The 16,004-nt window shown below is 35.1% G+C and overlaps 1 protein-coding gene across 1 annotated transcript in view; it reads right to left on the bottom strand.

The window, feature by feature from the left end:
- The window catches only part of LOC104490169 (poly(A) polymerase alpha), a 33,699-nt gene extending 18,604 nt beyond the window's left edge, over positions 1-15,095 (bottom strand). Inside the window, exons 1-11 of the mRNA XM_010132422.1 lie at positions 14,919-15,095; positions 14,241-14,307; positions 12,772-12,853; positions 12,139-12,248; positions 10,074-10,127; positions 6,868-6,979; positions 5,485-5,574; positions 5,251-5,389; positions 3,704-3,776; positions 2,422-2,542; positions 1,411-1,495 (exon numbers count right to left, since the gene is read on the bottom strand). Coding sequence (XP_010130724.1) covers positions 1,411-1,495; positions 2,422-2,542; positions 3,704-3,776; positions 5,251-5,389; positions 5,485-5,574; positions 6,868-6,979; positions 10,074-10,127; positions 12,139-12,248; positions 12,772-12,853; positions 14,241-14,307; positions 14,919-14,992 — 1,007 coding nt within the window. The 5' untranslated portion in view covers positions 14,993-15,095. The remainder of the gene's footprint in view (positions 1-1,410; positions 1,496-2,421; positions 2,543-3,703; positions 3,777-5,250; positions 5,390-5,484; positions 5,575-6,867; positions 6,980-10,073; positions 10,128-12,138; positions 12,249-12,771; positions 12,854-14,240; positions 14,308-14,918) is intronic.
- Between the last annotated feature and the right edge of the window lie 909 nt (positions 15,096-16,004).

Here is a 16,004-nt window from a genome sequence, read left to right as displayed (position 1 = left end):
AGGAACAAGTCATGGCATCTACAATTTAAACAAGAGAAGAGCGTGAAAAGGGGAAAAAATCTGAAACATCTAGCTTTCAGATGGAGATTCCACCAATAGAGACAACATTTATTGCATACTGTTGACTGTATAATGATTTCATTTCATGAAGTTTACTAATCAAAGTTTTAAGTTAAAGTTAAAACAGAGTAAATCTTGAGTAATTTAAAGCAGGCCCCATAATACCATTCCACAATTTAAAAAATTAAAGGAAAGACATTTTTGCACAAAACCTGGATACTTAATGTCGGCAAGAAAAGCTTTTATTGCTAAAATTGATAAAGTGGCTAAAGCTGGTACAGAAAAAAACCTGCAGAAACTGATTTGTTTGCAGCCCATTTTTAACTTCAAAAAATAACTTTACAGTCCTGTTTTAAGTGTTTTCAAACTTGATTTCCAAAGCACTACATAAAAGCCATCCAAATGTTTTAAAGCTTTTATCATGCAAAAGGTATAGAAACAAAACACAGACACATTATGAAGGTCATCAGACTCTTTTAATGGGGGAACTGTATATTTCAATCTTGTTTAGATTAGTACATAACCAACCAACCACCCAACACAGAAACAAGTGTAAAATATATTTGATCTTGATTCAAGAAAAATGGGTCTCCAATTTCAACTGAGGGCAAAGAAGATGTAGTCCGTATTTTAATAATCCATATTTATTATAAAAATACAACTTTCAGCATGTCCATATACATTTAACAAGCTTCTGCCCCACAAGGATATTACTAGGAACCCTAAAAATGTGAAGTGTGAACTTTGGTATTTCCCTTAGAGACATGACAAAATTAGAGAAGCTAGGTGTGAAAGTGTATTAAAGATCCGAAAGCCTTAAGGTTTAATGAAAAAAATCTAGTAATAACTAGTACATCTGGCAGTTAGTCAACACAATTGCAAAAATATCTTTTATTATCAGAGTAAACTGTTGACTATATTGACAGAAGAAAATACAAAGTTTCAAATACGTATTAATCTTAAATACTGACCTTCAGAATTCATTATTTTAATATCTTATTTACTGGGAGGCAAGACCCATTTTTGAATGCTTACTGACACCACTGAAGAACGTTTCTGTTAGTCAAACCAGCGGATGTGTCTTCAGCTTTATTGGTAGTATAACAATCACACAGTTAACTGGGGACAATCTCTGGTCAGGGACTAACAAGTTTCTAAAATATGTGTTAAAGAAAAAAGTATCTGTGCAAATTATTCATTTTCTAAGAGAAAGGAAATAATGCATTCTATCCCCCTCTGTATAGAAAAATCCTCTAATGTATGTATATTTAAGATCCTGTGCTACAGAGCATCACTAGATATTTTAACTGAAAAAACTTAAAATATTCTGCCATGCCATAAAATACATACTTGTACTTTTGAAAGAAGTTTGGAGCTTCAAAAAGTTTGGACCACTCTGCCTTACTCAGCAAAATTTCATCTGTTATAGCAAGACCTAAATTACAAAAAAAAAATTTCAACTTTTTTTTTTAAATACAGCTTAGTGTCCAGAGTAAAAACAGCTTATCAACTTAGCAAAGGTTACTACAAATTCAAATACCTTCAAATTCAAAGTAATTCAACAGGTTTAATATTCCAGTCATACCTTACGTGGTCATTAGTTACACAAAGCATATTATTAAAAAGAAACTCAACAAAATACGTTTAGAAATGTATGTTAATTGATCAGACAGATGATTGCATGTACTTTTGCTCTGCAGTGTAACACAGCTCAATTTAATCTTTTGTGCATGCCACAGTGACTACTCAGTCCAAAGATGACAGAGATCTTTCCTTACAGTACCTGGATCAGCTCTTGTGCAAGGCATTGAACAAGGCAAAGAAACAGTGAGACAGTGATCTGCTGCTCTGCCTGACAGAGTTACTGGTAGCTGCTCTCTGCATCAATAACATCGATATTTGATAATATCGCCACCTATCTGCTATAATTATCCAGGTAGATTACTAACATAAATCTAGAGAACTGATGTCTGAGCAATTATATTATATTCTACTAAGTCTAGAAATAGCCATCAAGTGGGATTACTACTCTAATCTCCCATGTGACATGACACAATCTAAAGCCACTAAAATAAACAAACAACTGTACTGTTAATTCTGCTTTTCAGAGCACAAGGCATTCTAATTAGTTACCCTCAGTTTCTAAGAGCGAGGGCAGATCTGCATAAGTCTTTACTGAATTTGCCATTAAGCCACATAAGCATAACAGGCCAAGTTCTACCTCCCTCAGAAGAGTCTCATGTCAAGAAGCTATTCAACACCCTCCCGTGTCCCACCCTTCCCTCCCAAAGCATACTCACAATGGAACTATTTTATATAAATATTTTCAAACAGATTTAGAGAGCATAAGAGAATACTTACCTTGTTTAAACTCCTCAACCATGACCATCCGTGTGGAAACGGACACATTGTAGGTAGAGTTCTGCTGTGGGTATGCTGGTGTAATTATAGGCATAAGATGGTACCTATCACTGGGGTTTACCTACATATAACAACAGCCAATCAGTTTTCTTCAAGCATACACATGAGTTAACAAATTTGGATTTCTCCCTTTACTACAACTGAGTCTTAAGTTCTAAGAGACCTTAGTTTGCAGACAAAGTAAGTTTCCAACAGTTCAGAGAAAGTTGAGAAAACAAGGATAACTCTTTCACAAAGGACATCATTCTGAACCACAGTGATGTGGGAGGGCTGTAACCTGTCAGCAATCAAGACCAAGTTACAGGCATTTCTAAATCCAGAAACACCATCGAAACAGAACAATTTCTCTCTTTAATAGAAATTAGCTTGTGATCACATCAAAACAAGGATACCTTATCACCACACGAGCACCTTCAGAAGAGTGTCTTCAAACCTTGCGAAAAATATTTTATAATTTATTTATGTAACATTATGGAAAATAAAGAGCCAGCTTAGGATGAGAGGCTCCAGGCAACCTGACAGAAATACCACCTCTGTTAACATATCTTTTATTAAACAGCACACAGGGAAACAAAAAAGAAGGGACAAAACACACACACGCAAAATACATTTATAATAGCATTACAGCAGCAATCTCACAGATGGTAAATTAAAGATAAAACCCTGTCATTAACCTTCCCACTTCGTTTAGCTACTACAACATAGACAGGTCCCATCACACACTGATCTCAAACCCCCTATCCTAGGATTAACAGTAAGACTCAAGAACACTTTTCCATCTGTCTCACATTATTTAAATGGGGACTTTTGCCAATGAGAAAACCAGATTTGAAGAATAAAAGGGTATACAACTCAACCTCTGGTGGTTACACTAGTCACCAAAATGAGATCAGTTGGTGTTCACACCAACTATTCTAAAATTGACAAAGCAGCATCAAACACATTCACGCTATGACTTACTGAAACCTCAGAATGTGAGCTGCAATCTGTTTTATTGACTGCCTGAAGGACATTAATGTCCAATGTCCGTAGTGTAAGTGCTACAAAGATGAGACCAAATATTAATAAATAATATACGGAACAACTTAAAGACTTCGTTATAAGGTTCTTTGGTCCAAGATGAAGAGACACATTAAACCCAAAATGAAGTTCACCTAGGATTCTTTAAGCAACTGAATTCATTGTACAGTGTGACTTATAGGGGAAAAAATAATACACTAACCCTTGGGTCCCATACAGGCAAATTAAGATTGCATTCTTCTGGCTGTTTCAATAGCACTGGATTTGGCCATTCCCTGTTCAAAAAGATTGTAGTACTGAATAAGACTGTTGGATACAACCATGTATGTTCAACAAACAATACTTTTGTACACTGTCCTTCTTAACTCTGTTCTCATGGTAAAGCACAATTTCCTCAAGACTAAGCTGGTCTAACTGCAGTTGTTTAAATAAGCTGTTTTGCTTAACTACAACACAGCTGTGCTTAGCTTCTCTGGAGCATCAGAAAAATGGATTTTCTGTAGTCCTGGAGCTTTATAACAAACGGTTTAGGCAACTGAAGTAAACTCCTCTAAATTTTTCTTGCAATAATAATAATCTTGCAAAAAAATATTGAAGAGAAATTCCTCTAGGAAGATTGACATGGGGTCCATCTCCAAGCTAGCTGTTTCACAGAAACTACAGAAGAAACAGCCAGCGTGATTACAGCATTATAGTGTCATTACAAAGCATATATATTTTTAAAAAAATTCCAATCAAGACAAAAAAGAAACCATGCTGAATGAAACACTTTGAAAAAAGTAACACTTCTGTTCAAGTCTCTATTCCCATAAGTAAAGTTATCTTCCTATGAAGAGAAGTCAGTTATTCTCTTGCTATTTGTCCATTAATGCTCCTGTGCTATGCACATATAAAATGGAAAATGGACTGCAGTATAAGGAGCACATTAAACAGTTTGCAAACAATTTTCCTCTATTAGCTCAGTGTGGTGAGATATTACACACTAGGTACTTCAAAGAGGCCATAAAGCCAATGAATTAAAAACAGAAAAACTGTGGAAACTATCTTCATGTTAATAAGGAAAGACTATAAGCAACAACTTGATACAATGACTCTCAAAATCTGACAGTATTTCATGAAAAATATAGGTATCCAGACACACTCTTCCAAGAAAGAGAGTATTCCTTTCTCATCTGCAAAGCACACTTTTGTCCCATTCATTCCAAATTTACCTGGAACGTTCCCATTGTTCCCATCAGTTATTCAAATCGTCTTTCTGAGGTAACTATCTCAGGAACACGAAACCATACGCAATTCCAAAACACCTACCTCACCACACTGACAAGATTAAAAACCACACTTTTGAGAGCAGGTCTCAAACTGCATTTAAGCTATGTGTCTAAATCAGAATCTAACATACTTCCTTCTCCCATTCTCCCAGAATTGGAATGCTAAAAGACTTTAAATTTTGGAATGTCTGCTCTTATTTCGCACTAAGTATTTTATCTGAAGAGTAACGTTGAGTTACAACAAATACTTAGAAGCTTTAATTAAAAACTGGGTGGTTTTGTTTTGCATATTTTAAGAACAAGACATGTTGGACAACTTATTGAACCACTCAAGCTAACAACTTTCTGATAGCAAGAACAATGCTTCTACCTACCATCTTAATCAGGTAACAGCTGAAAATGATACCATAAAAACAGGACTAAAATTTAGTGTCTACAAACAATTTTATTTTAGTGTAATCGAAATTAAAAAAAAACATACCATTTAGAAAATACCAAGAAAAATTTATGTACAAGAGTTGATGCTATTGCATTTGGATAAAGCTGGCAGGTTCTTGCTACTAACATAGCCCAGGAAACACCGCCAAGGAAACCTAGTATATTGGAATAGATGTTGTGGCCTGTGAATTGAGAAGGAAAGAGACAAAAGAAGAAAGTTATCAGTAACTGTAAGAGTTAATGAAAACTTGGCAAACTTTAGAATAAAATTACTTACGTTTCGCCCACAGTTTGATAGCTCTCAGTGTTAACCTGAAGTTGTCAATGTTTGGTACTAGATGCAGAATTTCATCGGTTACCCGGCAACCTGCCAAAAGAAAGAATCCATTATGCTTGCTGCCTCCAAAGTTTTTTTGCTTGCTTTCCCTCCACATCAAAGTTACTGAACTATTTAGATCCGCATGCTGAAAATTAATTTTGTATTTCAATCATTTTTAAACTTTAAATTAGAAAGCTTAACATTTTCATTTATTTTGGGTTTTTTTTTTTCTTTTCTTTATAATTGTTTTACAGCAGCACTCAGGAAGACAATTCGTACACACATAGCTACAGTTTTGGACTGCTACTTGATCTTCCATCATTAATGAAATGTACAAGCTGTTTAAGAAATAAGTTTTAAGTTCTGCTGTTATGGGATTATATGCTGTATATCATAGAACGTGCAGACATATGTAAAAAAGCACGAGTCTTCATGGACCTACAGAAAACCTGGAAGTCATAGGTCAAAGCTTTGACTTTATGAGTACAGGCTAAACAGAACAGGTTTTAAACATGTGAGTTGTATCATTACTTTGACGGGTTATTTTCAGGCTTAAAAATAGCATTACATATGACAATATTAACTGCTAGGTTTTTTTTTTAATCAAGAATAAGTAGTTGTTCATTGTTACTAAATAGTAACCAGCAGAGAGCTGGTTGCAAGAAAATAGTATAATTTACGACCAAGAGTTCCTTTCAAAGCAAGTAAGAAGGGAGCATGATTTCTAGAGACTGCACAAATGTGCACTTCACAAAACATTAACAAGGTGTTGTGGTAATATCAAATTATCAAGTTTTCAGCTGATAACAGAAAATCAGTGATGATTCACATGCTCCGCTGCCAAACTACATACAGGCTAAAGCCGCTACCATCCCATATATAAGTAACAATTTTTTTAAACTGCAGTATTACAGAAAAATTAAAGGTTACACAAGCTGGTAAGTTACTGAAGACCTGCCCTCAAACCGACCATATTTTAATATCTCCAATGTATCACTGAAGCAATTTTGTGTATGTTTATGCATATTAAAATACAAAAATTAAAAATCATGCACAAATCTTTATTTATAAACATAGATCGTACTCTACACAAGTCTTGCAAGTCCCCTCAATTTTTAGACAACACCATGTACTACACAAATAAAAGAAAAAAATTTTTAAAAATCTGGCCAATAAGAAACAACCTTTATCTTCAAAAGAATATATAAGAATGGCTACAACTTCATTTCCACATATGGAGCTGCTGTATTTTCAGTCAAGTCCACAACTAAACTTCTGTATCAAACAACCCAGAATACTTATTAAAAGATTAGACAAATATGCAAAACTGAATATACATACCATTAAGACTTCGTATGCATCTAATGTCTAAATTTTTAAGTAGGCTATCATCTCGTAGATCTAAGTCCTCAGGAATAGTTTGTAGGGCTAATCTTGCAAACAAAATATCAATCTTAAAAAAAAAAAAGAGAGAAGACATTAGAAAACTGTTCTTTATTCTGCAGAATTAATTTTCTAACTCATTTTCACCAAACTTACTAATAAGAGAACAGTAGTCTTCTAGTACAAAGAATCTCTTTAAACAACACATACTAAGACCCATCACAAGCATTAAAAGAAACGCTTTCAGATGCATCATCTATCTTATGGCCCCTTTTCCAAGAGGATAAAATACATTTTAATATCAATACAGAATCAGCACACACAAAAACTATGCCACTTTGGAGACAAGCACCATTTCTAGGTCCAGAACACAAACTTCTACTATGACAGAGCAAGTTGTGAAAACAAAACCTAGTTTTAACCTAAATATTCTCAAAATTCTCACTGAATTACAGAAAAACTAGGAGAACTTTCCTATCTAGAACTGTGAAGCCCACATGTAACTAGTTGCTTCTGTATAGGACCAGTATATATGAAAAATCTACATATGATTACAGAAAACATGAAGTTCTGAAAATCCAGCAAGCAAATGCAAGTGAACAAGTGTATGAATTTGTATAAATTTTTAAATTACATCAAATTTCTCTGCTGTGACTTTGCTATGACAATAATTTGTCTTAACAGCTTTAAGTCAAGAACATCTAAAATACTATTCAGCACTGAACTAGAGTTTTACATTGTCACACACACAACAAGAACACTACTCAGAGCAGTCAATTTGCCTCCAGTCTTACAGTAGGTATCATTAGGTGTTAGGTAATTAATCAAGCATCTTACATTAGGTATGTCAGTCAGTATGACAACAATATATAAAGCAGCTGGTCTGCTAGGCGACAAGCCCCCTTCACCAGATGAGGCTTTTAATCATCAGAAACTGATACCACTTCACCTACAAGACAATGAAACACCTAGTGCTACTGCACCAAAACCATTTTAGTTTAAAGTTATTTCAGATAAAACAAAGCTGAAGATATCTTAAACAACTTTTCATAGGTGCTTAAAACTTTGCATTTGTTTTAAGCTAAGAAGCACTTCTCCAAAGAAAGGTAATTTCTCAAGTATTCAGTGCTCTTTTGATTCAAAAGTCTTTAATAGCTGGTCTTCACAACATTCTGTACTACAAGTAGAAGTTTTGACTTGAGTGAAAAGTAATAGTTTTCAAGGTAAACCAAGTTCAAAATTAACTCCAGCTTGAAGTTCTATTCTGAGCTCTACCAGGTCTAGTGACTCTAAAGATGCAAAGATCATTGAAAATAAAAGGACTTTTCAAATCAACAAATTAATAGCCTGTCCTGTATTTGGGGGTTGGGCAGGGGGAGCAGAGAGGAGTTTTCTACAGGTAGAACAAAAAAAGGATCAATAAGGTTCGTATCGGTAACATAAAATGCACATTGGAAAACTGGTATTGGCAGAAACTAGTGAAGTTTGACTGACAGGATCACCACAAAACTAAATTCCTTAAATTCCTTTTCCTCAATTCTAAAGTCTTCTTTACAGATAGAATAACTTCTGATACCTTTTGCCTGGATTAGGAAAAGGAAAATTAAAATCTTCTGGTACTGACATATTGGGCACAAATGCAACCATTGTTGTGGCCTAACAACACTTGTATATATCAAAAGTGCTTATCATAAGTTAGTGTTCAAGACTAGAGAACTCTCATGCGTTCTCTGCAATATGGATTAAGTTTCAGTCATAAACCTAAGCGAGAGCCCATCGTAAATTACTATACTATAGCAAGATACTATACTCTTACAGCAGATAATCCTTTTATTTCCCTATTCAGGCTTCTGTTTTGAATTGCATTTTTAAAAATTGAAGACAACACTGGCTTGCATATAAATGATTGAAAAAAACATACAAAACCAGACTAACCAGAGGATGCCTATGGCAAGTTTCAATATTTAGAATGAATGCCTAAGCTATGTAAACAGAAAACAGATTCTCCAGAAAAACGTTCTTAACACTGGACTGTATATTGACAGCAATAAAACAACTGTCAAAAATGCACAATCACAGGCTAGCTTACTGCATGGTATCACATTTCTCTGCACATCTCTCATTTGGAGAAAGCCACCTCTCTGCCTAAGTGCCAACTTAAGTAAGCTGGATGGATGAGGGCAAAGGCGGTAGTTCATCTTCCAGAGACTAAAAAAAAACCTGACTGTACCCTAACTAATGATCACTGTAACTGCAAGGCAGAGATTTAACTCAGACTGGGAGAAACAGTACTGTTCGGTCTTGCCTAGAACACTCTAGCTCTTCAACCATGTAATCTGTCAGAAGATTAGCATGGGAATTCTTTCCCCACTGTGAAGTATCCTCCTTACACCCACCAGTTACTAGTTGACATAATCCAGCAACAAGTCTGATAAACTGTGTATATAAACAGTTTGTATGTTTTTGTCTTGCCACCAAAAGAAAAGATGACAAATTTACTATAAAACAGTCTGAAAAAGACTAAAAGAGTATCTTTTGCAAGCAGTGTTCCTGTTTTCTCAGCAACTTCTGCCAAAATAACAAAAATCAAGTCAAAAAAGTTCATCGCTCCAAGACAGCTGGTCCATCAGGCTACTGGCACCAAAACCAGTGTTTTGATCATGTGTTTACAGACCTCCAAAGACATAAGGACAAAGGGGATACCCAGTTTGCCTTCAGCAGCACATTTTTGGTAACTCAAAGATCATACAGTTTCCTATAGTATAAGATATTGAATCAAATCTGAATTTAAAGTCTGGACATTTAATCATTAACAGAGAAAAAATTATGGAAGCCACATTATTTACAAATAGAATTCCTATTAAGTCTTAATAATTCTAATACTGGTACTCCACAGATCAGTAAACTGTTCAAGTACAAGTAGGTGGCAGTGCCTAAAGAAGAACAGGGAGATATTCTACACACATCTAAGTATATGAAGAAAGACTTGTTTCAGTCTTAAAGCCACACTTGAAATTACACAACTGAGGACTGTTGTCAAGGACTTGGGTACAAGCCTGGGAGAGTCACTTTAATAGCATTCATATTAATCAATACTACATGAGTTATGGAGATCTTGAAAACTGTTTTCACCATGTTCTATAAAAATAGAAGATGATCTTTACCTCTATTCCATCAAAACAAAGTTTAATAACTGGGACAAAAGCTTCTTCAACAGCCTGGGGGAAAAAAAGTTGTATTTTATTTTCAGTATAAGAAGCACATTTACAAGCAATAGGTAACAAGTCCAAACAGTCACAATGAAATGCTATTTACGTAGATGCTTTTCTGTTTTCAGATCAAATTTTGTCAGCAACATCTTTCTCCACCATTGAGGATTTCTGCAGTAGGCACTGATCTACTACTTGCTACAGCTGTCTAGCTGCTAATTAGAACACAAACTCCTAACAACCAGCTCTGATGTCATCTAGAGGTCTAACTCTCTTACTACATGCAGGACACATCAAGCGTCTTTTACTCTTCACAGCATCTAAGTATTCTAAGGCAAATCTATAGGAATTAAGAGGCCTCTTACTTCTCTTGTTCCTGCGGTCAATATTTTATGAGAAATGACAAAGAGACAACTGTGTAACTAAGCACCCTAATTTCACCTAAATTGACTGAAAGTAACCAGTTTCCAGAGCTCGAGCTTCTTCTCTAAATGTGGTCATTAATGAGTTACTTCAAACAGTACCCATGATGAAACTGTGGAACTTGATGTCGACACTGTAATCAGCTAGGAATACCACCTTCCTGAACTATGTATTTGTTCAGATCTGCTCAACACAGACCTGCTGAGCACTGCTTTTGTAAAAGAAAACACTGCATACCTATGAAAAAGAAATTATAGGAACTGCCAGAGGCCAACTAAAAAAGTGTTCCAGTTCTTAACAAGAGGAGGAGACAACACTACTTTACGCACTTAACCTTAGTAAAGGTAACCTTAATGTTACTGCTTGGCAGGATGAATACTAAGCAAAATGTGAAGTTCACAAGTCTCTCGTACCCACTCATTAAATCAACCATTAAGAAAGTCTAGATTCACTAATGATGAAGATGCACAAACTTTTAGACCTAGCTGGAACGACTTACAAGTGTTACACCACCCTGAGCTTATGGTTATTAGCATCCTTGCAGAGCTACACTGAATAATGTACGTTTTCCTACCTTGATGATAAATCAACTACGTTAGCTTGAGTTAGAGTTTATAGCAAAGTTAATTGGAAAACTGAAAATCAGAATAATCTTAATTGTAGTGTGTGGATTTAAATATAACTAAAAGTGGTCAGATAGTAAAGATTCCAAAAGATTTGTTTCAGTGCATATAGTATCACCACCAGATGTTTGCACTGCCCTGGAAGTTACCAGGTGCAGGATGCATAAAGAACACTGCACAGACAAACAACTACAAGATACATGAAGTGGAAGAATGCTGCAGGGACAGTTTCACTTTTTTTATGGCAGCAAGACTAAACCAAAGTTTAAGACTTACCTTCAGCTATCTTCATCTAACCAAAAAAAAAAAAATTGCAGCAGAGAAAATTTACTCTGAGCCAATATTGAGAATATTAAAGCTCCCTCCAGCTGACCTAGGGAGGTTTCTCATTTAGTTATAACAGAAACAAAATCCTAAATTTGTTTTTATGGAAGACACCAGGGTGTCTTCCATTCCCAGAAGAGAAATCTTCATCTTTATATGCTAAAAATGTTGCACAAGCTTCTAATAACAAGGCACACTAAAAATGCACAGCTGACAGCCAATATAGAAAATTGAGTTAATATCAACCCCTGTAACTGTTTATATTAACATGATTATAAAACAGGCAGCATTAACAGTAAATTTTAAAACTTCCATTAAAACCACACAAGTTTGGTCCTGATCCTTTTCAAGTTAACACTTACATTTGCATCTGCCCACTGCTAGAAAGGAAGCAGAAATTTTGCTATACTAACACACATGCTAGGAGATCATTCTGTCATCCAGGTTTTTAGATGTCTCTTAAGTGGGAACAGAGAAAATTTGGAATATTCTCTTATTTCAACTATGGTGATAGGCTTTGTTGCAGGTTAACTAAAAATCAACTGCAAGCCTGAATAGTAAAGTTTTATTTACTTATTTAATGTATCATCTTCCACTATGAACTTTTCAGCATCATCACTTCAGCTAGCAGTAACAGGCAGTTCACATACCCTCAGATCTTTTACTTCTTCTTGTTGTTTCAGTTTTTCATAAAATGATGTGAAAAAATCACTTCTTTCAACATGTCTTGGTGCAACACACAGGGCATCAATATCAGCACCTGAAATTGTTTATTAGCACAAGTAAGTTATTCACTCTACACACACAGTAAAAGTCAGCAATATCCAGAAATTTGTTTGAAACCAAACAGAAAAATAAAGTTTCTCTTCCTGTAGAATGGCTTTTCTTTGGTAATACTATGTCAAACCAAATGAAAAAAAAAATTCACAATCTTTAAGCATACTGCATGCATTCATACATTTTTCTTTCAGCTGTGGAACAGCTGCAGTAATTTTGAAAGAACAAATCATGAGATCCAAGTATATAACTTTCTCTGTTTTTAAGTATTTCCAATTTTTTTCCTGTTTCCCAACCCATGACAAAAACATAAGAGGAAGGTATTTTTTTTTTTATTTAGAAGGAATACTGGACATGGCTGACAAAGAAAAAAAACAACCAAAAAATACAAATCTAACACCATCAAGAAAGACAGCAAGTTTTTAAGTGTGCCATTTACAGATATATCATTAACTCAAACACGAGTTCTGTATTATAAATTTTGGTATTATAAAAGTAAACATTACCTTTTGTATGAACCCCTAACCTATAGGATCCAAATGTAAATATTTTTCCTCCAACATTTTCAATTACAGACTGTGGAAGATTCTAAAAGGAACAAATAAAACTGGTTATTTTACCTTAACAACACACACAACTTATTTTAAAACAAAATATTCCACAAAATTTCTGTTGTTTAAGGTGTAGTTACTACTGCAATAATCTCAGTATGTACAGAAAAGACAGAGGTGTGTTTGCCCTTTGGGAACTATTTGTAGCATTTCAACTACATTACACATTACTGCCTCAAACTTGGTAATTGTTACAGTTCTACACTTCCAGTGCAACAGCTTCAAAATATTATGGATATTAAACACATATTGCTTAACAGTCAGGTATCTCAGACTGCCTTAGAAATTGATGATGGATTCCAATTTAGAGCAATAGGAAAAAACCTATTTAACACTATCAGTGTTTATTAAATTGCTTTCAGAGGCACCCATACTACAGTCTTTAAATAAAAGTTTGGTTTTGGAATAGGTATTTATTTTATGTTCAAACTGTTCAGGTACATCTACTAAAGTTCCTAGATTTGTACCTTCAAAACCCTCTTGAGTCCACAGTACTGTGGGCAAAAACAATTACCCCCTTTTAATAGGATGCAACTTTACAATCTAAAGCCCTAAGTCAAAGGTTACACAGCAAAAGATACACATAACTGAAAACTCATTATTTTGCAATGTTTAGAAACTACTTAAGTTAGTCCAATAATCTTACACCAGTCAAGATACTGTCACTATTTTGTTTTCAAGGATCAATAGATAAATAGCAGGGTTGCCCCAGCCATAATCTTGTTCACACATAAATTTCCATTTCCTATAAGAAGCATACAGAAGAAATACAACTGTAAATATACTAAAAGCAAATTAGCTTAAAAACTAGGGGTTTTTACCTCTTAAAAAAGCCAGTTCCTTCTCTACGTTTTTGCAAGTCTATCACCATTCACAAAAAGGAGTGTAGGGGTGGGGGGCCTATAACCTGTCAAAAACTCTATCACTCTAAGAGTCTACAAAAATAACGTTATAGGACTTAAAGGCAAAGACCACATATCACAAAGCTGCAATTAGTCCATTTTAAGATCTTGCACTCATTCACAAAGCCAAACAATCTAAGCACATAATCAACATTGTACTATACACACCTATTTTGACAAGTCAAGCTATATTTCTACCTAGGGAGAATAGGGAACAACTGAAAACTACTATTACAACTACCATGGATTTTCCCAATATTTATCAGTTTCATCATCTGACATCATTCTACTCTGAAGGGGTGATGCTGCCTGGAAAAAAAAGAAGCTACACGAACGTATTATTTGCTTTTCAAATTCGATCCCCAATCTAAGAACCATCCCGTTTAGAGAGGGAACATGTTTTGGGATTACTTGCCTACTGCAGTCTTAGTATGAGCAGTTCCATGTAAAATACATCCATACCTTGCTTTCACTGATTTCCCGTATCCATTCCTTTACTAGGTTATTTAATTTTCCCAAAATGAGAATCCTATTGATAAAACAGCAGAATCACAGGTCATGAACTTAGACCAAACTAGCAGTATTTTTAAGACCATCATTACACAGTAAGACAACTACAATAACATTGCAGATCTAATTACAGATTTTCTTATATATACAAGTAGTGAAACAAAGTCCCTCTTACAACATTCCTACTATTTTTTCCCCTTTAAAGATGTTCAAGTGATTTAAGCTCAGAAAAAAATGCAAGCACGCAAAGCCTACACACATTTTTAGATATATGAATTATATTCACTTTCAAAAAAAAAACAAACCACCTTAACTCATAAAACATGCAACTAAAAGAACTGTGAGAAGCAATACAGAGAGCAAAAATTACTCTGAAAGCTTTGTAAGGAAAAAAGTAGAGGAGCTACTAAAACAAAACAGTTATGAAAAGAATGCAAGCCAGCCTCTCAAAAGTAATTTTAATTCTTCTCTGTATGCTGAGATATTCCTCTTAAGGTAAGAAAAATCAAGCTTAATATTCAACTAGGCTTCTAAGAAAGCATTTTAAAGAACATAAACATGCTTCAGGTTCAGTAGTCAACTACATAAATATCAAGATACTAGAAAACCACTGCTAGAGTGTTTACTCACCTGCGTTGCAGTTCTTCTTCCTCTTCAAATACACCATAAGGTTTTAGGGTTTCGATTAATTTCTGGGTAAGCATGCAGTCAAACTCCTTGGGGGCAGCTAAACTGATAGGTGAGGTAATGCCATAATGCTTCTGTAGTTGCTGTGTTTGTGATCCCTGGGTTGTAACGGGACTAATAAAGGCAATTAGATAAAGTTATTGACAGAAAAAAATAAATAATTTCTTTTTCTCATCAGAGTAGCAGATGAGAGACATGAACTAAGGAAATGAAAAGTTAAGCCTACTGTTAGCATTTACATACCAGACTAATCTGTTAAATTTGTGTTATTAAGGACAACAATAGAACTACCTTTCTCCAACTCTAAATACTGAATGCAGGGCTACAATTTGCCATGAGGCATGATCCTTTACATCAGTGGACTCCATATACTCAAGACATTTGCCTCAGTAAGGTGGCTTTATTATAATTTGAGCCCAAAAGCATCATATAGCTCACATTAAACTGATTTTTCTGCTGGCTAGTATAACTAAACGGTCGGACAAATAACATCAGCTCAACCTGTGCTGGCAGTATTACATGTAGTCCTGCTTCATGAGGGGGTGGAGAGAGATTATCAGGTTTGTGTTAGACTCCACCTAGCACAAGTACCAAGGATACAAGCAGTCTTCTCTCTACATCCCTCATGTTTCCTTAACATTACATTCTACTTATAACTATTTCTTCAACAGGAAAGTAAGCCTAAACTCAACCTAACCGGCCACAGTGAGACAGATTGCAAGGGCCTAGTTCCCTAGCAAACAGTCGAATTACAAGCCCTCACAGCATCCTTGCCTTGCACTCATCAAGCTACACCAATAGCTTAGGAACCAAACCTCAAACACAAGGATGGTACTCTCACGTCAATCCCCTATATTTCAGTGTTGCAAGAAAGGTGATGAGACCACGCAAAAGAACTTCAGCAGAAACACAAAAGCAAAGCTATCATCATATTGTGAGCACTTAATAACAGCTTTCCTAGATAGACATCCTGGATGAGAAACAGACAGGCAGTTTTTCACAATGGGCATGTATTTGTTAGTGACATTC

This window comes from Buceros rhinoceros, unplaced genomic scaffold (assembly GCF_000710305.1).
Source record: "Buceros rhinoceros silvestris isolate BGI_N320 unplaced genomic scaffold, ASM71030v1 scaffold8660, whole genome shotgun sequence".
Taxonomy (NCBI): domain Eukaryota; kingdom Metazoa; phylum Chordata; class Aves; order Bucerotiformes; family Bucerotidae; genus Buceros; species Buceros rhinoceros.
This window is presented reverse-complemented; position numbering and strand designations above follow the sequence as displayed.